This window comes from Hemitrygon akajei, chromosome 21, assembly GCF_048418815.1.
Source record: "Hemitrygon akajei chromosome 21, sHemAka1.3, whole genome shotgun sequence".
In the NCBI taxonomy this organism is placed as follows: domain Eukaryota; kingdom Metazoa; phylum Chordata; class Chondrichthyes; order Myliobatiformes; family Dasyatidae; genus Hemitrygon; species Hemitrygon akajei.
This window is the reverse complement of record NC_133144.1, coordinates 49,761,706-49,784,301: the sequence shown is the minus strand read 5'-3', so window position 1 is coordinate 49,784,301 and position 22,596 is coordinate 49,761,706. Positions and strand designations below refer to the sequence as shown.

Sequence of the window (22,596 nt, the reverse complement as noted above, 5' to 3'; positions counted from 1 at the left end):
AGTGGAATGTTGTAGTCACCATAGGAAAATATGCATAGAGCAAAGTCCCAATGAGACTACAATATGAGGCCATTCTGGTGAGAAACATTACCCAATCTACTGGGAAAGCTAGTGTTCAATAAACGGAGCATTTGATCTTTTGCATCTGAGAGAGAAACTATCAGGTTATTGAATGAACAACCAATGCCAAGGCCACGAGTTCGATCATGCAGCACACCTTTAGAAAACCACTTTAGGGTTAAACTGGTTTACATGCTCAATCCATAATGGAACATGAACCCTTTGACTCGAACTGGAATTGGCTAAGCTGGTCTAATATAATGTGTTTTTAATAACTCACCTTGTGCATTACTTACCAGTGGAACCTGCTACAATGGCTTTCAACTTCCTTTTGTGCCTGTTGGCAATGAACAAAATGATACATTCACTACTTGGACCTGGATGCATATTTTTGTTAACTCATTTTGAAGGCACAACATATACTCAGTGGCCACTTTGTGATGTTTGTGGTCTTCTGCTGCTGTAGCCCAACCACTTCAAGGTTTGATGTGCTGTGTGTTCGGAGATGCTCTTCTGCAGACCACTGTAATAATGCGTGGTTATTTGAGTTTCCGTTGCCTTCCTGTCAGCTTGAACCAGTCCGGTCATTCTCTGATCTCTCTCATTAACAAGGCATTTTCTCCCACAGAACTACTGCTCATTGTATGTTTTTTTTTGTTTCAGACTGTTGTGCATGAAAATCCCAAGAAATCAACAGTTTCTGAGATACTCTGAAATACTGAGATACTGAAAGTCTGGCACTAATAGTCAAAGTCACTTAGATCACATTTCTTCCCCATTCTGATGTTTGTTCTGAACAACAACTGATGCTCTTGACCATGTCTAGATGCATTTAGTTGCTGTCATATGATTGGCTGATTAACGAGCAGGTGTACAGCTGTACCTACTGAAGTGGCCGCTGAGTGTATACCAGGGAGATCCAAGGAGGTTCTGGCCCCAAATGCTATATATCTCCTTCAGGCTGATTGTGATTTCAAATTCTTCCTCTCTCTATCTATTCTGCAAGACAAGATCTGAGGACCAGCAGAACTTAGAACAGGAGATTCATTATTTGAAGTCAAAGTACATTTATTATCAAAGGACGTATACATCACTATATACTATCATGAGATTAATTTTCTTTAGGGCATTTGCAGGAAAATAAAATACAATAGAATTTATGAAAATCTATACATGAACAAAGGATGACAACCTATGTGCAAATAAAAAAAATACCAAGAACATAAGCTGTAGAGTCCCTGAAAGTGAGTCTGTAAGTGCAGGCGCTTAACTGGCAGCATCAAGAAGCTTTCCGTCTTTTAAGTTACAAAGCTAGATGGCAGTGTGGGCTGTGAAGACACTTCAGGGAGGCTGAGTAAATGGATGGTTAACAAAAGACGAAATCATCCACTTGATGGAAAAAGTAGACAGGCGAAACATTTTAAAATAATGCAATATTGAAAGCTCATGTTCAGGACTTGAATGGATGTATGGTAAATCAATATACAGGTACAGCAAGAAAACTAGGCAGGCAAACAGTATGGTGGCCCTCATTGCCAGAGGATTAGAGTACGTGAGAAGAGATGTCCTGCTCCAATTATATAGAGCCTTGGTAAGACTACATCTGGAACATTACTCTCTTGTGTTTAGAAGAATGAGAGGTCATCACGTTGAAACACACAAATTTTTATAGGGCATCACACAAAATGCTGGAGGAACTCAGCAAGGCAGGCGGAGTCGATGGAAATGAAAAAAAAAACCAGATGATGTTTCTGACCAAGACCCTTCCTCAGGATTGGAAAGATGGGGGGAGGGGATGGAGGAGAAGCTCGAAGGTGATAGATGGAGCCAGGTGGGTGGGGGAGGGGGAATGAAGTAAGAAGCTGGGTGGAGATAAGTGGAAAAGGCAAAGGGCCGGAGAAGAAGGAATCTGATAGGAGAGAAGTGTGGATCATGAGAGAAAGGGAACCGGGGGAGGTGACAGGCAGATGAAGAGAAGATATAAAAGGCCAAAGTGGGGAAATGAAGAGGGAAGGGGGAGGGTGAAAAAGTTACCAGAAATTGGAGAAATCGATGTTCATGCCATTAGGTTGGATGCTACCTTTTTTTTAAAAATGGGACTTGACTGTGGAGCTAAGAAATTGATTTTGCCCTAGATGAGGTGTCAAAACCAGGAGTCTCAGTCTCAAGAATAAGGGATTATCTAATAAGGACTGCAGTTAAGAGAGATTTCTTCTCCCAGATGTTAGTTGATCTTTGAACTTCTCTATCAAAAAAGGCTGTAGAGGCTGAGTTGCTGATTATTTTCAGATGGATAGAGTTTGAAATATTCCAGTCAGTGAAACCAAGGCTTATGGGATTAATGCAGGGAGGTGGCACTAAACAAAAGTCAATCAAGATCTAAATGAATGACAGAATCGGTGTGAGGAGCTGGTCCCATTCCTTGCTGTTGGTTTGTTGTTGATGTTGTCTGTGTTCTCCTGAACATTGTGGACATGTTACCTTGCTGCTGGAACATGTGGCGACACTTGTGGGGTGTCCCCAGCATATCCCGAGGCATGTTGGTTGTTACTGCTGTATGTTTCAATGTACAGTACATATGATAAATTTGAATCTGAATCCTTACACTTTAATACACAACTCTGCAGTGAGATTGTGATCTGCCTGCTCTCCAATACCATATTCGAGTTTGCTGATGACACCACTATTGTGGGCTGAATCAAAGGTGGTGATGAATCAGTATACTGGTGAGAGTATGAAAATCTGGCTGAGTGGTGTCATCATAATAACCTCTCACTCAATGTCAGCAAGGCCAAGGAACTGATCATAGACCTCAGGAGAGGGAAACCAGAGGTCCATGAGCCAGTCCTCACTGGAGGATCAGAGGTGGAGAGGGTCAGCAACTTTAAACTCCTGGATGTTACTATTTCAGAGGCTTTGTCTTGGGCCCAGCAGGTAAGTGTGTGGTGAACTACATATACCTGTCTGGACACGCCCCCCGCTGACTGCTCCTGTGGCTCCTCTCACAGACCCCGGTATAAAGGCGATTGGCGCCTGAGCCCTGCCCTCAGTTTCCAGGATGTAGCATGGTGGTCAATTGCTGCTTGTTGCTTGTTCTTTCTTCCAGTCAATAAAAGCCTATATCTCGCCTCATGTCTCGGAGAGTTATTGATGGTGCATCAAAGTGTAATTGCAAAGAAAGCACGGCACGCCCTCTACTTCCTTAGGAGTTTGAGGAGATTCGGCATGACATCTAAAACTTTGACAACTTTCTGTAGACGTGTCGTGGAGAGTATATTGACTAGCTGTATCACAGCCTGGTTTGGAAACACCAATGCCTTTGAACGGACAGTCCTTCAAAAAGTGGATTCAGCCCAATACATCACAGGTAAATCCCTCTCAACCATTGAACACATCTATGTGAAACACTGTCATAGGAAAGCAGCTTCCATCATCTGGGATCCCCAGCACCCAGGTCATGCTCTCTTCTCGCTGCTGCCACCAGAGAGAAAGTACAAGAGCATCAGGCCTCACACCACCAGGTTCAAGAACAGTTACTACCCTTCAACCATCAGGCTCTTGAATAAAAGGGGATAACTACACTCAGCTTTGAAATCATTAAATTGTTCCCACAACCAATGATCTCACTTTTTAATGACTATTTACCTCATTATCTCATGGTTTTGTTATTTATCACCATCTATTTATACTTGCATTTGCACAATTTGTTGATCCTGTTATAGCTACTGTTCTATAGATTTTCTGAGTATGCCCATAAGAAAATTAATCTAAGGGTTGTATGTGGTGACGTATGTGTACTTTGATAATAAAATTTACTTTGAACTTTAAACGGGGGGATAGGCATGAAAAGCCTATCCACAAGTGGCAGAACTCTGTAGAAATGCCACCATACCTTAAACATTTGGCATCAGGTACGTGACTACTTCGTACAGTGCATTTAATTGATTATCTTTGCGATCTTATTCAATATAAACATAAACCAGGGTACTTACACAGTTCTGTAATACCAGTTCATGAAGATGAACAGCATGGTAGCCAAGAACAGCAACACTGCAAGAATAATTATTGCCATCTGCAAAAGAAAAGGATTGCATAGAACTTCAAAAGCCCCAGCCAATGTACTGTTTTTTTGAAACTACATCACTTTTATAATGCATTAATACAATAATCATTTGACTCACTGTAGACAAGTGATTGCTAGGATCTGTCAACAATCGGTATTGTTTTAAGTGACTTTCAGGACAGCAAAAGACTCAGCTAATTTTCATTAGCAAGATTTATGTTTTTAGCTGTCTGCATTTCCTCAGCAGGTTTGCAGATTTCATTAGCTTTGGAGGTGTTGATAGTAAAGGAGGTTACCGTAGATTACAGTTGGGGAAGTGGGCCGAGGAGTGGCCGCTGAGTACAAACACATAGTTTATTGAAAGTGGCATCACAGATGGATGGGTGGTTAGAAAGGCGTTCCATACATTGGCCATCAGTCCAGAAGACCATCAGCAGGGCATTGAGTATCAGGATTTGGGGCATTAAGTTGCTGTTTTACAAGTTGATGATGAGGCCACACTTGGAGTACTATGTACAGTTTCCATCACCCTGTTATAGGAAAGATGTGGCTGAACTGGAAAGAGTGCAGAAATGTGAGGACGAGAGTGCCCGAGAAGTCAGCCAGACTAAGGTCTTTCTTCCTTGTAACACAGGAGAATAAGGGGTGACCTTATAGAAACGTTAACAATTATGAAAGGCACAGATGAAAATTCAAAACTAGAGGGCATAGTGTTAGGGTGAAGGGGGTTAAGATTTAAAAGGGGATTGAGGGGCAATCTTTTCACACAGATAGTAGTGAATATATGGAATGAGCAGCCTGAAGAGTGATTGAGGCAGATACAGTTGTATTATTTAAGAATCACTAGGATGGGCACTAAGATTTTAAAGGGATATGGGCTGAACACAGGAAATTGGGACGAGCTGGGTGGGTGCCATGATCGGCAAGGATTGATCGGGCTGAGGGTCCTGTATTCATGCTGCCTTGCTCTATGACTACTGAGTAAAATAGAGAGATTTTAAATTTAGTTATTTTCTGCCAGAGGATGAAGATACCAATTTGCTGAAACTATCCAATTGTCAAAACTTGCCAGAAAGTTCTTGGAAGCTAGAATACCATTTGTGGCCTTCTCGATCCCTCTTATTTGAGCCTCATGTGATTGGTTACTACATAATTCCATGTAATAAAGTGACTGGACACAAAGGCACTGGATGTCATAATGCTATAAAAATATGTAGTATCGAAATGCAATACTTTAGTGTCTACTTCATCTTTCAGTTTCAGCTCAAATTTGTGTTTCTTTCTCCATTTAGCTTGCTCTTAAATTCATCCACGATTAGCTAATTCAAATGTGGCTGTAAAAGCTAAGAGCATCAGAAATACTGGAGAGGTAGGCTCCTTGACCATAATTAATGTTTTTGGTTCCCACTAAAGTTTCCTGCTTCATCCCCATAACACTTGATTTGTTTATCACATAAAAGTGGAATCTCTGCCTTTAAAACCTTAGTATTCACATCTGGTACAGATTCATAGCTCTGAGAAATAAAAGCCATTCCTTATCTGCATCTCAAAAAGGGTCATTCATTAATGCTGAGACTACAGATGTAAAACATCTTCACTGGCATCATAACAGAACAGAGAACATGGACTGGCCAAGCCATTCAGCCCACAATGCAGTGCTGCACTTAATGCTAATTAACACTAAATGTCGCCTCCTCTGTATCATCCATATCCTTTCATTCCTCTTTCATTTTCGTGTGAATATGTAAAAAGCCTCAAATTCCACCTAAAACTGCCTGCTTCCACATCTAACCTGGTAACCCAATTGCCGTGTACCTCTAACATTTTCTGTTATTACAGACGTCCATATTTGTCATTGTGAGGACACACTAATCATTTGTTATTCAGCGGAGTCTCTTGGAATAAAAGATCAAACATCAGCAACACTGCCGGCTGCATTAACCAGGGAGAAAGCTCGCAAGGCTTATTAAAATCAAGTTTTTTTTGAATATTTAATAAATATAGAAAGTCCCTGTAAGAGATGGCCGATAATTATCCATTTGATTTAAGGGCCATTTTCCTATCCCAGTGACAAGCAGATGGACATGAGAGGCAACCAATGTTGGAGGAGGAGGAGGGCATGTGATGAAATTTCCAGGAATACTTCCAGTATCGGCTGCACCATCTGTGGCAGCACAAATGCAGGTTAATCAGATACACAGAATTGTCAGCAGGGCTTATTTGTTTGCTGAGTGGCTCTGACACCAAACATGATGTCTGCCAGTGTGCTTCTGAGCTGTAATCAATGCAGTCTCTCTGCTTGTTCAATGGAAGATATCTAGTACCCAGTCTTGTATCTGAGGGCGAGGAGGGTGAAAGTAACTGAGCTGCTTTCACTCTGGTTTGTTGGGTTCTGTGGTAAGGCCAATGTGGGACACACACAAAATACTGGAGGAACTCGACAAGCCAAACACCATCTACAGAGGGGAATGAACAGTCGATATTTTGGGACAAGACCTTTAATCAGGACCAAAGGGAAGGGTGCAACAGCCAAGGAGTATAAGCCGGCAGGTGATAGGTGAGGGGGAATGTAGATCGGTGGTTGGAGGGGTGGATGAAGTGAGTAGTTGGGAGGTGATAGGTGGAAGATGTAAAGGCTGAAGAAGGAATCTGATAAAAGACAACAGTGGCCATGGAAGAAAGAGAACCAGAGGGAGGTAATGGGCAGGTGAGAAGAAGCGAAGGGGTGAGAGGGGAATGGAAAAGGAGAGAGGGAGGGGCGATAAGTTACCAGAAGATAGAGAATCTAAAGCTCATGCCATAAGGCTTATTCAGAAAGTCAGAAGGCATGGGATCCAGGGAAGTTTGGCCAGGTGGATTCAGAATTGGCTTGCCTGCAGAAGGCAGAGGGTCGTGGTAGAGGGAATACATTCAGATTGGAGGATTGTGACTAGTGGTGTCCACAAGGATCTGTTCTGTGACCCCTACTTATTGTGATTTTTATTAATGACCTGGAGGTGGGGGTAGAAGGGTGGGTTGGCAAGTTTGCAGACGACACAAATGTTGGTGGTGGTGTAGATAGTGTAGAGGATTGTCGAAGATTGCAGAGAGACATTGATAGGATGCAGAAGTGGGCTGAGAAGTGGCAGATGAGTTCAGCCGGGAGAAGTGTGAAGTGGTACACTTTAAAGGACAAACTCCAAGGCAGAGTACAAAGCAAATGGCAGGATACTTGGTAGTGTGGAGGAGCAGAGGGATCTGGGGGTACATGTCCACAGATCCCTGAAAGTTGCCTCACAGGTAGATAGGGTAGTTAAGAAAGCTTATGGGGTGTTAGCTTTCATAAGTCGAGGGATAGAGTTTAAGAGACGCAATGTAATGATGCAGCTCTATAAAACTCTAATTAGGTCACACTTGGAGTACTGTGTCCAGTTCTGGTCGCCTCACTATAGGAAGGATGTGGAAGCATTGGAAAGGGTACAGAGGAGATTTACCAGGATGCTGCCTGGTTTAGAGAGTATAGATTATGACCAGAGAATAAGGGAGCTAGGGCTTTACTCTTTGGAGAGAAGGAGGATGAGAGGAGACATGATAGAGGTGTACAAGATATTAAGAGGAACAGACAGAGTGGACAGCCAGCGCCTCTTCCCCAGGGCACCACTGCTCAGTACAAGAGGACATGGCTTTAAGGTAAGGGGTGGGAAGTTCAAGGGGGATATTAGAGCTTTTGAAGGTTTTTCACTCAGAGAGCGGTTGGTGCGTGGAATGCACTGCCTGAGTCAGTGGTGGAGGCAGATACACTAGTGAAGTTTAAGAGACTACTAGACAGGTATATGGAGGAATTTAAGGTGGGGGGTTATATGGGAGGCAGGGTTTGAGGGTCGGCACAATATTGTGGGCCGAAGGGCCTGTAATGTGCTGTACTATTCTGTGTTCTGTGTTGTATTAGGTTAGATTATGATCCACGGATGGAGAGTAATTAGGTGGAAATTGGTTGTGAGGTAGTGGACTCCTATCATTTACACTGGACATCTCTGTCCAGGGGCTCTAAATTCTCAATACAATTCTGAATGCTCTTCTTCCATCTTGAGCGGTTGTGAGTCAGAGATTCTCAGTGGCCAATGGGAATGAGGCAACTTTCCAAAGAGGCTTTCAGACCATCCTTGAATTCTGTCATGCAGCCTATGTGCCAATCAACAAATCACTGGTAATAATGAGGCTGTGGATTTTCTTCAGGTTTATGAGTCATTTGGAGTCTGTTTTATGTGGTCTTTTAAGTTATGAAAATACAGGGGAATACATTAGCTTTCTGCTTCTGTAATGAGGTTAAATTGAATCAGTAAATACTGTAATTATACTTTAACATGCTATCCATTATCACCATAATTACTAGTTGATATAATTTTGGGGTTTTCCAGTGAGTTATCTTGTTATGTCTCTGACCAGCAAATCATTATAATTTGCGCAAGAATTTGGTCAGAAGTCTCACTGCAAAGTCCACATTTTGAAAACTGTACTCTTGAAATAAAATGTGTGGCTGACATTACAGATGACTGGATATTACCAATATAAAGTTTACTGATTTTGAAGAACTTTGTGAGGTAGGTCTTCCATAGTGCATTTTCAGTTGCCATTGGTTAAACTCCAAAAATTCGAGTAATGCAAAGATTTTATCCACCATGCTTTCCAAACCACATTAGATATGAGAATAAAGCTTATTACCTGTGTTAACACTAAGACACCCAATTGAAAAATACCTGCAAGGATGTCATATCATTAGCCACCCTGATGGTTACAGCTGGCTGGACATCGAGGACATTGTAATTACGGAACAGATTCCTTAATTGTTCTTTATTTTCATCAATCATTTGTATTACCCTGCAAGAGAAGAATATAGGTTGAGTAAAATTGGACAATAATAAAAGACAAACATTCTCCTCTGGTTTAAAAAAAAACTTTTCTCTCCCTCTCTCTCTCCCTTCTCGTCTTCTATTCCCCATTCTGGCCTCTTACCTCTTCTCATCTGCCTATCAACTCCCACTGGTGCTCCTCTACTTTCACTTTCTCCTGTGTTCCACTCGCTTCTCCTGTCAGATTTCCTCATCTCCAAACCTCTGCCTTTCCCACCTGCCTGGCTTCACCAATCACTTTCTAGCTATCCTCCTTCCCCTCCCCCTACTTTATTCTGGTATCTCCCCCCTTCCCTTCCGGTCCTGAAGAAGAGCCTTGGTCCAACACGTTCACTGTTTGTTTTTATGGATGCAGCCTGACTTGAATACCTCCAACATTCTGTCTGTGTAGCTTTGGATTTCCAGCAACTGCAGAGTTTCTTGCACTTAGCGTTCACAGTTTCCTTGTGGTGCAACATTAATAATTTGTTTGAGTAAATCCTGATTGTCAAGTATTTGATATTTCCTTGAGCTAACTTTGTGGTGCAAGATTAGAAACTTCTTTTTGTAAATCATTGCGGTACAGCGTTTTCAATTATTTTGTGGTCGAGCACTCAGACATTTGTGGGGCATCGCTTAACCACCCACAGTAAACATACACCTGACTTGATTCCCAGTCTGATATGCTCCATTGTTTGTTTTTTTTTAAAGCACAGTATCTTTACCACAGCAAAGCATCTTAAACAAAGCAGCTTCAGAATTCCTGGGATAAATCAATACTAGCCAGATCACTGTATCCGAACTATTTATGTCCAACCAGAAAACTCATGTTTAGGCACAAACAAGAGACAATCTGTAGATGGTGGAAATCTGAGCAACACACACAAAATGCTGGAGGAACTCAGCAGGCCAGGCATCAACTATGGAAAAAATCCAGTTGACGTTTCGGGCAGGACTGTCAGGAAAGATTTTCTGTTAAGGAAACCATGTTGACTTTGGCCTGTTTTGTCATGTGCCACAAAGTATTCCAAAACCTCATTCTTAGTAATGGATTCCAACATCTTCCCAACCACTGAAGTCAGGCTAATTGGCCTATAATTTTTTTCCTTCTGCCTCCCTCCCTTCCGAAAGCGTGGAGTGACATTTTTAACTTTCCAGTCCTACAGAATCATTCCAGAATCTAGTGATTCTTGAAAGATTATTACTAATACCTCCACAATATCTTCAGCCACTTCTTTCAGACTGAGGTGTAGTCCATCTAGTCCAGGTGACTTAGCCTCTTCAAACCTTTCAGCTTCCCAAGCACCTTCTCCTTAGCAATAGCAACTGCACCCATTTATGCCTTCTGGCACTCTCGATTTTGTGACATATTGCTAGTGTCTTCCTCAGGTTTGTCAGCCATTTCTTTGTTCCCCTGTTGCTATCTCTCCAGCATAATTTTCCACCAGGCTAATATCCACTCCTACCTTTCTTTTACTCTTTATACTGTACGCATAACTTAAAAATTTTGTATCTTCTTTTATTTTATTGGCTTGCTTTCCTTCATATTTCATCTTTTCTCTCCTGATGGCTTTTTTGGTTGCTTTCTGTTGGTTTTAAAAATGTTCCCAATGCTCTAACTTACTACAAACTTTTGCAATATTATATGTCCTCTCCTTTCCTTTTATGCTGTCTTTGACTTCCCTTGTCAGCAATTGCTTCTCCTCCCTTTAAAATACGTAACCTCTTTGGGATGTGTCTGTCCTGAATTTTCTGCATTGCTCCAGAAACTCTAGCCATTGCTGTTTTGCCATCATCCCTGCTAGTGTCTCCTTCCAGTAAACTTTGGCCAGCTCCTCTTCATTCCCTTTACTCCACTGTAATACTGATACATCTGACTTTATTTTCCCCCTCTCAAACTGCAGGGTGAATTCTATCATATCGTGATCTCCTAAGGGTTCTTTTAACTTCAGCTCCATATACTAGAAGAATGAGAAGTGATCTCATTGAAACAGACAAGAATCTGAGAGGAAATTTACTGAAGTAGGCAGCATGGTTTCTGATTACTCAATTGTCCATTCAGATGAAGATGAAAAAAAAATTCTTACCCCAGGGAATAAACAGTGAAGAATAATAGACATTTACCTACAAGGAAGTTACTGGACTGGCAATCAACTTTGTGATGCTCTTAAAAGGACTTTGGGAGACTTCTGTATCTTGGAAAGATTTTTAAAATACAAGTTGATCCAACTTCCTTTCTTAGTGGATGGTGTCTGTCCCCTAATGGATATCTACTATAGAGGTTTTAAGCAATTAAGACACTTTTCAAATAAGCAAACACAAGGAAATCTGCAGATGCTGCAAATTCAAGCAACACACACAAAATGCTGGTGGAACGCAGCAGGCCAGGCAGCATTTACAGGGAGAAGCACTGTCGACGTTTTGGGCCAAGACCCTTCATCAGGACTAACTGAAAGGAAAGATAGTAAGAGATTTGAAAGTAGGAGGGGAAGGGGGAAATGCAAAATGATAGAAGACCAGAGGGGGTGGGGTGAAGCTGAGAGCCAGAAAGATGATTGGCAAAAGGGATACAGAGCTGGAGAAGGGAAAGGATCATGGGACAGGAGACCTAGGGAGAAAGAAAGGGGGAGGGGAGCAACAGAGGGAGATGGAGAACAGGCAGAGTGGTGGGCAGAAAGAGGAAAAAAAAGGAGGGGGAAAAACTAAATATATCAGGGATGGGGTAAGAAGGGGAGGAGGGGCATTAATGGAAGTTAGAGAAGTCAATGTTCATGCCATCAAATAACTTTGTTTTGTTCTAAATCTTTTACCCTTTTCCATATTTTGAATGAAACCTCCCTTTACTAATGCCATTTCACATTTTTAGTTTTATTTTTAACATGCAATTCATTGGACTCCAATCAACTTTAATCCATTACTTTGGGAACAAACTGGTATACTTTTAGTCCAAATATCCAGGACATTTAAATCCTCTATCTGAATAATTTCTAAAAGGCAGAATATTTAGTTTTAAAACACACCATCTTCCCAGACAGGACACACTGCCAGTATCACTTCCCTCACACTACCATTTTCTGTTCCTGATGTTATAATGACTACTATTTAGAATTTTTACTAAACCTGTGAAATTTAAACACTTTTCAGCAAGTCGCACTGATTGGACAAAAGAGGCTGCAGATGATAGATAGATAGATAGATAGATAGATAGATAGATAGATAGATACTTTATTCATCCCCATGGGGAAATTCAACTTTTTTTTCCAATGTCCCATACACTTGTTGTAGCAAAACTAATTACATACAATACTTAACTCAGTAAAAAATATGATATGCATCTAAATCACTATCTCAAAAAGCATTAATAATAGCTTTTAAAAAGTTCTTAAGTCCTGGCGGTAGAATTGTAAAGCCTAATGGCATTGGGGAGTATTGACCTCTTCATCCTGTCTGAGGAGCATTGCATCGATAGTAACCTGTCGCTGAAACTGCTTCTCTGTCTCTGGATGGTGCTATGTAGAGGATGTTCAGAGTTATCCATAATTGACCATAGCCTACTCAGCGCCCTTCGCTCAGCTACCGATGTTAAACCCTCCAGTACTTTGCCCACGACAGAGCCCGCCTTCCTTACCAGCTTATTAAGACGTGAGGCGTCTCTCTTCTTAATGCTTCCTCCCCAACACGCCACCACAAAGAAGAGGGCGCTCTCCACAACTGACCTATAGAACATGTTCAGCATCTCACTACAGACATTGAATGACGCCAACCTTCTTAGGAAGTACTGTCGACTCTGTGCCTTCCTGCACAAGGCATCTGTGTTGGCAGTCCAGTCTAGCTTCTCGTCTAACTGTACTCCCAGATACTTGTAGGTCTTAACCTGCTCCACACATTCTCCATTAATGATCACTGGCTCCATATGAGGCCTAGATCTCCTAAAGTCCACCATCATCTCCTTGGTCTTGGTGATATTCAGACGCAGGTAGTTTGAGTTGCACCATATCACAAAGTCCTGTATCAGTTTCCTATACTCCTCCTCCTGTCCATTCCTGACACACCCCACTATGGCCATGTCATCAGCGAACTTCTGCACATGGCAGGACTCCGAGTTATATTGGAAGTCTGATGTGTACAGGGTGAACAGGACCGGAGAGAGTACGGTTCCCTGTGGCGCCCCTGTGCTGCTGACCACCGTGTCAGACCTACAGTCTCCCAACCGCACATACTGAGGTCTATCTGTCAAGTAGTCCACTATCCAATCCACCATGTGAGAGTCTACTCCCATCTCCGTTAGTTTGTGCCTTAAGATCTTGGGCTGGATGGTGTTAAAGGCACTAGAGAAGTCAAGGAATGTAATCCTCACAGCACAACTGACCCCCTCTAGGTGAGAGAGTGATTTGTGCAGCAAATACGTGATAGCATCCTCCACTCCCACCTTCTCCTTATACGCAAACTGAAGAGGATCCTGGGCGTGCCTGGTTTGTGGCCTCAGATGCTGAAACCTGGAGAGACATACAGAATATTAGAGGAATTCAGCTGGTCAGGCAGCATCTGTAGAAGCAAAAGGATGTTTGACATCTTTGGCTGAAATCAGTCCTTTACAGATGCTGCTCAACTTGATGAGTTCCTTCAGCAGTTTCCTTTTTCTTCAGATTCCTGTATCTGCTGTCTCTCTTGTGTGTCACAATCTGTTTTCAGTCCGGATAAAGTTTGGCAGAGGTTTAAGCCCTTTCCAATCTGTGGCAATTTCTGCCGTCCAAAAGCATACTTCCCTTCAACTGACCCACTTCACTGTTCATTGCTCCTAGTGCAGCTGAGTAATAGAACTGATGGAGATAGAAGAATAGATTACAGGGAAAACTAGTGAAGAAATAGCATTGCTCTATGAGCTAGCATAGACTCAATGGACTGAAAGTCTCACTCTTGTCAAAAAGAAATATGGAAATTTATTCAAACTCTACATATCATTGTGGACACTGCCCACCCTGCAAACTGCCTTTTCCAAAAGATCCCTTCTGGAATATGCTATAGGGCTATTAAAACAAAAACTTAACACCATCTTAAAAATTTCTTCCCCCTGGCGGTAAATCTGATCAACAGCTCTGGTTAGCAAACACACCCTCCAACATCCTCTGTCTATTACCCTCATCACTGCACTGTAAACACTATAAACCAGTTTTTATAGTGCTATTTACATTATAAATACATGCTGGTATTTATAAATTTATGCACATTTTATTCCCTATCCATACTTCAACCTCTAACTTTATTTTTATATAATTCTTTATTCTTTATAATTGTTGAAGGTTGTTTTTGTTGCGTGTAGTGCCAACAGACTGGAGCAACTTTCTAATACACGTAAGTTTATATGGTGAATAAAGTTGATCCTTCATCCTTGAGAGGCAACTATCTTGGTGGTACACACAGAAATTCCATAAAGTTGGGTGTGTTAAGCGGCCTGAGAGGATTAGAACCTGTTCTGATATTTTACAGCAGTAGAAAAGGTCAAAGTGTCACTGCTGACTCACCTCTCCACATCCAAGATCCGGTTGGTTTCCCTGTGCACCACATGGATCAGAACATCCGTCTGGGCAAAATTCACCCGGCCCTTCAGGTCAACGTGAAACTAAATGCAAGAACATAGCAGTCATTGATGGAGAAATACCACGGGGTATACTCATCAACTCCAAACACTGCAGCAGAGCTAGAAGACCAACTCTTCCCTTGCACAGCTCTATCCCTGCCAGGCACTCTTATACAATCCAGTTGACTGGATTGGACTTGATTCATGACTTGGTTTATAGGGCCTGTCACCCTGTAAATGTCCTTGTCCACCCTTAATATAACTGTCCCCGATCAATGGGGCATTGAACATTAGGATTGGGTAGATTTTGGGGGGCACAGGGTACTTGAAGGATACGTGGATTGGGGTGGGAGTGGGGAAGGGTTTTTAATGTTTTAGGAGCAGTTTTGATGGAGTTAGCATGAAGGGTCGTAGATCTTCCATGTTTATATTTCTTACAGCCACTACACAACTGTACACACTGAAGTCTGGCCTCACTATGAGATATGAATGTGATGCTATTGAATGATACATGCTCCACTCTTCGTTCTGGTTTGACCTGCACTCTTGAATAATCAATCAGGAGTAAAATAATTACCTGCACATCGTCCGTGTTGACTATGGCTCCAGTGATGTTAGAAAGTAATTTAATGAATTGCTCGCCAAACTCCCGCACTCTCTCGGGAATCTCATTGATAACAATCTTGACTCGCTGGTCGTCCCTCAGAATGTAAATCCCGATCACTGACGTATCATTGTGTCCAGCCAGGTCTGACGCCATGATGTCCACTAGGAAATACCCGGGGCTGTAGGCTGTGAAGAGGTCGAAGGTCCTCACGATGCCATCATGTTCCCCTGCAAATGATTCCAGGGATAATACTTTTAATATGCAGGGTCCTTCAGCAACAAGGTCTCTAGTCACCAGGTTAGAGGATAGGAGAGACAAAGACAGGATGCAAACAAGGAGCTTATTCTTCATATCCCCCCAGAATAGGATGCAGAGTTGGGCTGCAAAGTGGCAGGAAGAGTTCAATCCAGAAAAGTGTGAATTTGATACACTTTAGAAGACTGAACTTGAAGACAGAGTACAGGGTCAATAGCAGGACTCTTAGCAGTGCAGAGGAACAAAGGGATCTGGGGGTCCATGTCCATAGATCTCTCAAAGTTGCTGTGCAGGTTGAAAGGGTGCTTAAGAAGGGTAGTGTTGACATTCATTAGTCAAGGTACTGAGTTTGAGAGCTGCAAGGTGATATTGCAGCTCTATAAAACTCTGCTTAGACCACACTTGGAGTATTCTGTTGAGTTATAGGAAGGATGTGGTAACTTTAGATGGGGCACAGTGAAGATTTACCATGATGCTGCCTGGATTTTTAGCCTGTCGTATGAGGATAAGTTGAGTGAGCTGGAGTCTTTTTTTTTTGGAGCGAAGGAGAATGAGAGATGACTGAACAGATTTTTACAAGATAATAAGAGGCACAGATAGAATAGACAGAGACTTTCTTCCCAGGGTGGAAATGGCTAATATGAGGGGCATAATTTTAAGGAGATTGGAGGAAAGTCTAAAGGCAATGTTCCCTCTAAGGTGAGTGTGTGCACATGCCCACATCTTTTGCTACTAGCACACAAAGGAAGTTAAAATGCACACAAAAGGTTGTCACCCTCAACCTCGTTGACATGTTAAGCAGATTTCACAATCGTACACAATCTGATTTCCTTTTCTGGTTTCTGATACGGATGTTGTTGACAATGTGGAGTTTGTGATGATTTGTCTGCAGATTTTAGAACTAGCTTATTTATACTGTTTTTATTGAATAAATTATTGATTTATTTAGTGAAGCGCAAAAGAACTGCTAGTTCATTTAAAGTGGAATGGCTTAATGAAACAGTAGAAACTACTACACTGAAAGCTCACGAGGTCAGGAACGTGCATAGAAACATAGAAAACCTACAGCACAATAGAGGCCTTTCGGCTCACAAAGTTGTGCCAAACACGTCCCTACCTTAGAAATTACTAGGTTTACCCATAGCCCTCTATTTTTCTAAGCTCCATGTACCTATCCAAAAGTCTCTTAAAAGACCCTTTCGTATCTGCCTCCACCACCATTGCCAGCAGCCCATTCCATGCACTCACCACTTTCTGTGTAAAAAACTTCCCCCTGACATCACCTCTGTACCTTCTCTAAAGCATTTAAACCTGTGTCCTTTTGTGGCAACCATTTCAGCCCTGGGAAAAAGCCTCTGACTATCCACACGATCAATGCCTCTCATCATCTTATACACCTCTATCAGGTCACCTCTCATCCTCTGTCGCTCCAAGGAGGAAAGGCCAAGTTCACTCAACCTATTCTCATCAGGCATGGTCCCCAATCCAGGCAACATGCTTGTAAATTTCCTCTGCACCCTTTCTATGGCTTCCACATCCTTCCTGTAGTGAGACAACCAGAATTGAGCACAGTACTCATAGTGGGGTCTGACCAGGGTCCTATATAGCTGCAACATTACCTCTTGGCTCCTAAATTCGATTCCACGATTGATGAAGGCCAATACATCGTACAACTTCTTAACCACAGAATCAACCTGCGCAGCTGCTTTGAGTGTCCTATGGACTCAGACCACAAGATCCCTCTGATCCTCCACATTGCCAAGAGTTTTACTATTAACACTGTATTCTGCCATCATATTTGACCTACCAAAATGAACTACTTCACACTTTTCTGGGTTGAACTCCATCTGCCATTTCTCAGCCCAGTTTTGCATCCCTATCAATGTCCCGCTGTAATCTCTGACAGCCCTCCACACTATCCACAACACCTTCAACCTTGGTGTCATCAGCAAACTTACTAACCCACTTCCTCATCCAGGTCATTTATAAAAATCACGAAGAGTAAGGGTCCTAAAACTGATCCCTGAGGCACACCACTGGTCACCGACCTCCATGCAGAATATGACCCGAGAATATATCTACGAGAAATATTTATGTACAATACAGAAACTGGTGTTACCTGTGTCTATTGCTGTGATGTTAAAGTTGCTGGAGAATTTGCAAGTGGGAAGAAATGGAGTGATATTTGGAAACCTGACTTTTTAAAGCATCATTTAGCAAGCAAATCACATATGGACATATGTTAAAAAGCTCTGGCAAGAAAATCCTTCATTAACTGCTACAGGCATGCTTCATGTGTTTTGTGTGAGTGCAGATGGACAAGAACGAAAACGATCAAACCTAGAGGAGATCAAAGTTCTTATTGACGGCATTTTGCTAGCTGTTAAAATGAATACTGCTATATATAAAATTCAGTGCGCACATGTTGTTACTGGGCAAAAAAATTGCACAGCACAAGATTTTTGCACACACTGGTCATTACAAATTAGAGGGAATATTGATGGGTGAGGATTTCAGAGGTAGGTTCTGTTTAATACAGAGTGTGCTGATTACGTGGAATGCACTGACGGGGTTGGAACATTTATGGTAGGAATGTTTAAGAGACTCTTAGACAGGCACATACAGTAGATGAAAGAAAAATGAAGGGCTATGTGGATAGAAGGGCTAGATTGATTTTGTAGCATGTTAATAGGTCGGCACAACATCGTGGGTCAAAGGATCGTGGTGTACTATTCTATGTTCCATTTTCCTGTTAGTTGTGTAAATTTAAAATGGCTGATAGAAGGATAAGTTGGGAATTGAAATACACCTTATTTAATGGGTGGGTTTGGTATTCAATGCCTGATAGAGGTTTAGAATATTTAAATAGGATCCAACTTAAGTGCTGTAAACTACAGGGCCACTGGGTCTCCATGGGTAGGGCTGTGGGATCAGGGAATATTACCAAGCCCTCTGTTGGCAAGTAAGAACCTGATGGACTGAACTCTCTCCTCCTATGTCCTAAATTCTTACAACATTACAACTAAAGGAATGCCACTTATTGTTTCTTACTGATTGACCCTGAATAGAATATCAAAGGCGGGAGAAGGTCCAGTTTCTGCTACTGTGTTGTTCTATGCATTAACTTTGCTATGGACTGTCCCATACCCGGCTGTGAAAGGAGGAGAGTTGGGCATGAAGTTAGCAACCCCATCCCATTAAAAACCCAGAGCTACAGAAATGCCAACAGAAGCTCCAAAGACCTCCTAGAAGAGGAAGGATCTTAAGATGAGCTACATCTGGGGACGACTTGAATGACTGTCCCAGGACAGTAGACTCTGTTGAGCTGCTTTCGGTGGCTTCTGATGGGCTTAAGAAGAAGTAGTCCTATCTTCTGTGAAATAGGTTCAGATCAGCAGGTCTGTCAACATGACAGAGTGTGATGTCTGCCAACAGCAGCTATCTGAATCACAGCTTTCTGTGTTTTGCTTGGAGCTTCAGATTAGTTTATTGTCAGCTACACGAGAGTGCAATGAAATTCCTTCTTCCTGTGAAGCTCAGAGAGTAAATAGTATATCAGGTTATCTACTGACTCTCTTTGGAGCGAGATTGTATAAGATGATAAGTGGTTCTGACAGAGAGGACAGCCAGTGCCTTTTTTTCTAGGGCTGAAATGGCTAATATGAGAGGGCATAATTTTACCATGATTGGAAGAGAGTACAGTGGGGATGTCAGAAGAAGGTTTTTTATTACCCAGAGAGTGGGAGGTACCTGGAACATGGTCTTGGGGGTGATGGTTGAGGCTGATACATGAAGGACATTTAAGAGACTGTTAGGCAGACAGATGAAAGAAAATGGAGGGAAGCGTTAAGATTGATCCTGGAGTAGGTTAAAAGTTTGGCACAACATTTTGGGCCGAAGGGCTTGTACTGAGCTTTACTGTTCTATGTTCTGTAAAAATTTTTTTTATATACAATGCCTTTCAACAGTAAAACATCCCTGGCCACTTCATAAAAAATATTAGGATAGAGATGATGACAAGTAGACTAGAAATCTGGTCAAAGAAGTAGATTTCTTTTTACCTTTGGTACTGGATGAGACGTCTGAGGAAAACATGGATAAGGTTTTCAATGTCTCCTCTTAAACCCCTCTTTGACCAGTCCTCTGGTCACCCATTCTATTATTGAATTGAATTGAATGATCTTTATTGTCATTATACACAGGTACAATGAAACTCTATTTGGCTTGCTCTCAGGCAATCAAACAAAGCGGTAGATAAAAACAAGACAGTAATAGAAAACAGAATTAAATAGATAAGTAGCAGAAAATAAGATGCAGCAGCACCAGAATATCACAGTGATGCACAAAGTGCTGTTAGTGCAAGTATTTGAGTCCTTGTGTGTGCTCACAGTTTCAGTCATTGTTCTGTGGGAGTGGTGTGATGGAGGCCACAGCTCTGGGGTAGAAGCTGCTCCTCAGTCTATTTGTTCTGGTTTTTAATGTCTTGAACCTTTTGCTGGACGGCAGCGGGTCAGACAGGGAGTGGCCGGGGTGTGTGGTGTCTCTGGTTATGCTGATTGCTTTCCTCCTGAGTCTGCTGGAGTAGATGGTGTCCAGTCCTGGGAGCTCCATCCTGACGATTCGCTGGGCCGCCTTCACCACGCGATGCAGGTCTTGTCGCTCAGCAGCTGTGCAGCTGACATAACACACTGTGGCGCTGCTGGTCAGGATGGTTTCGATTGTGCTTCTGTAGAAGTTAAGCAACAGCTTTTGTGGGAGTTTGGCCTGTTTCAGCTTTCTGAGGAAGAAGAGTTGTGCCTTTTTTACAAGCAGCGAGGTGTTGGTGGACCATGTCATCTGCTTTGACAATATAACTCCAAGGAACTTTAGGTTTTCCACACTTTCCACTACCTCTTCATGTATATGGGGGGGGGGGGGATGTACTCTGTCCTTTGATCTCCTGAAGTCAATCATCATCCCTTTTGTTTTAGAAGTGTTAAGGACCAGGTCGTTGTCCTTACACCACTCCATTGGATGATCCACCTCGAGCCTGCAGGCTGTTTCATCCTCGTCAGAGATCAGGCCAACCACTGTGGTATCATCCGCAAACTTAATTATGGAGTTGGAGGTGTAGATGGGGGTGCAGTCATGTGTGAAGAGTGTGTAGAGCATAGGGCTCAGCACACAGCCTGTTGTTAAGATGAGGGTGGTGGTGGTGTGCTTAACAACTCTGACTTGCTGTGGTCAGTCTGTGAGAAAGTCCATGACGCATGAGCACAGGGAGGAACCAAGGCCAAGAGTGTTCAGTTTGCTGACCAGTTTATGGGGGACGAATGTGTTAAATGCAGAACTGGAGTCCACAAATAACATCCTCACATAAGTGTTCGGTTCCTCTAAGTGAGTCAGAGCAATATGGAGGGCTGTTGTGATTGCATCCTCTGTGGAGCGGTTTGCCCGGGAGGCAAACTGGTGTTTGTCCAGATCAGGTGGGATTATAGCCTTAATGTGTGAGAGCACAAGTCTCTCAAAGCACTTCATGGCTATGGGTGTCAGCGCTACAGGGCGATAGTCATTCAGGCACTTCACAGCTGATTTTTTGGGCACTGGAATGATGGTGGAGGTTTTAAGGCATGTTGGAACAGCAGCTTGTTACAGTGAGACGTTAAATATACTTGTAAACACCTCAGCAAGCTGGTCAGCACATGCTTTCAGTACCCGGCCGGGCACTCCGTCTGGGCCAGCTGTCTTACTCGCATTCACTTTCCTCAGAGTGGATCTCACCTGATGTTGCTTGGGTGGACCCATCGTCAGGTGGGTTGATGAGTGGAACAGCCTCCTCCCTCTGAGTATCAAAGCGGGCAAAGAACTGGTTTAGGACATTAGGCAGTGTGGCGTCATCATCTGGCAGCAGATTATTGGTTTTGTAGTCTGTCAGTGCCTTGATGCTTTTCCACATACTGCGGGGGGTTGTTGTTATCAAACTGATTTTCAATGCGCAATTTGTATTTGCGCTTTGCATCCCTGATGCCCCTGCGGAGATTCCCCCGTGCTTCACTGTAGGCTTGCTTGTCTCCTGACCTGAAGGCTGCATCGCGCTCCCTGAGCAGTGCCCTCACATTGCTGTTAATCCACGGCTTTTGATTGGGAAACACCTTAATTGTCTTTTGTGTTATTACATTTTCTGTGCAAAACTTAATATATCCTTGGACCGAACCAACATATTCCTCCAGGTCTACTCACTTTGCAAACAAGCCCCAATCTGTGTTGTCAAATTTCCATCCTGGTTCTTTTATTTGAGGTCTGTGAAATGATTTGGAAATTTTTTGTACATGAATGGTATTGAGGAAAATTGTTATAATGTGGAGAATGGCATTTTACACCAACTTATTAAATCACAATGTTTATAGCATAACATCATGAGCCCAGTGTTAAGGTTTTGTAGCAACAGACTCACAGCTAAACTGAAGCACATGTCTCCTGTAATCCTACCTATGATGAAGACATTCCCAACATCTTCAGAATCATTGAGCTGCAGGTTTATGTAGCGGATATTAATAATCTGATAGAAGACTAGGCTGTTGTTTCCAATATCAGCGTCATATGCCTCTACTCTGATCAGTTCAGAGCCAACTTTAGCATCAGTCGCAACACCTATGGGCAGGAGATAGATCCATTAGTATCCACACAGAAAGGAGATCCACGAATAGCAACATCAGATACCATTGATGGCCTAGGCGATGAGAAGGATCGTAAGGACCAAACATGCCTATCTTACCTCACAGATCAATCAAACCAACAGACATGTAGGTTCAGCCTCTCTCAAAAGAGAAGTTATTGCTGCCATTTCGCATGTAAGCATTGTGGCAAATGCTTAACAGATCAAGCAGAAACCAACTTAATAATCTCATTAGGAAAAGGAGGTGAGAAGGGACAGTTGGTGATATGACAGAGGGTGGAGAAATTAAACGACACAATAAATATTAATTATACAAGGTAATGTAAGCCCGGGAGAAATTAAAATACACAATAATTGACCAGAGGTACTTGGACAAATGCTCAAATCTGGAATATATTCTCAACAACTTTGCCGTTCAGTTCCTCCTCCCTTCTACTCAATCACCCATATTCTTATTTCTTTTCCCTCTGTTTCCCTGCATCTTAAAACCTGTTTTATCTTGCAAGCTTA

General features: G+C 42.4%; 1 protein-coding gene across 1 annotated transcript in view; it reads right to left on the bottom strand.

Moving 5' to 3' along the window:
* cdh23 (cadherin-related 23) overlaps positions 1 to 22,596 on the bottom strand; it is a 1,051,763-nt gene that overhangs the window by 11,423 nt on the left and 1,017,744 nt on the right. Inside the window, exons 58-63 of the mRNA XM_073025359.1 lie at positions 21,900 to 22,061; positions 15,147 to 15,403; positions 14,514 to 14,611; positions 8,860 to 8,980; positions 4,053 to 4,132; positions 357 to 397 (exon numbers count right to left, since the gene is read on the bottom strand). Coding sequence (XP_072881460.1) covers positions 357 to 397; positions 4,053 to 4,132; positions 8,860 to 8,980; positions 14,514 to 14,611; positions 15,147 to 15,403; positions 21,900 to 22,061 — 759 coding nt within the window. The remainder of the gene's footprint in view (positions 1 to 356; positions 398 to 4,052; positions 4,133 to 8,859; positions 8,981 to 14,513; positions 14,612 to 15,146; positions 15,404 to 21,899; positions 22,062 to 22,596) is intronic.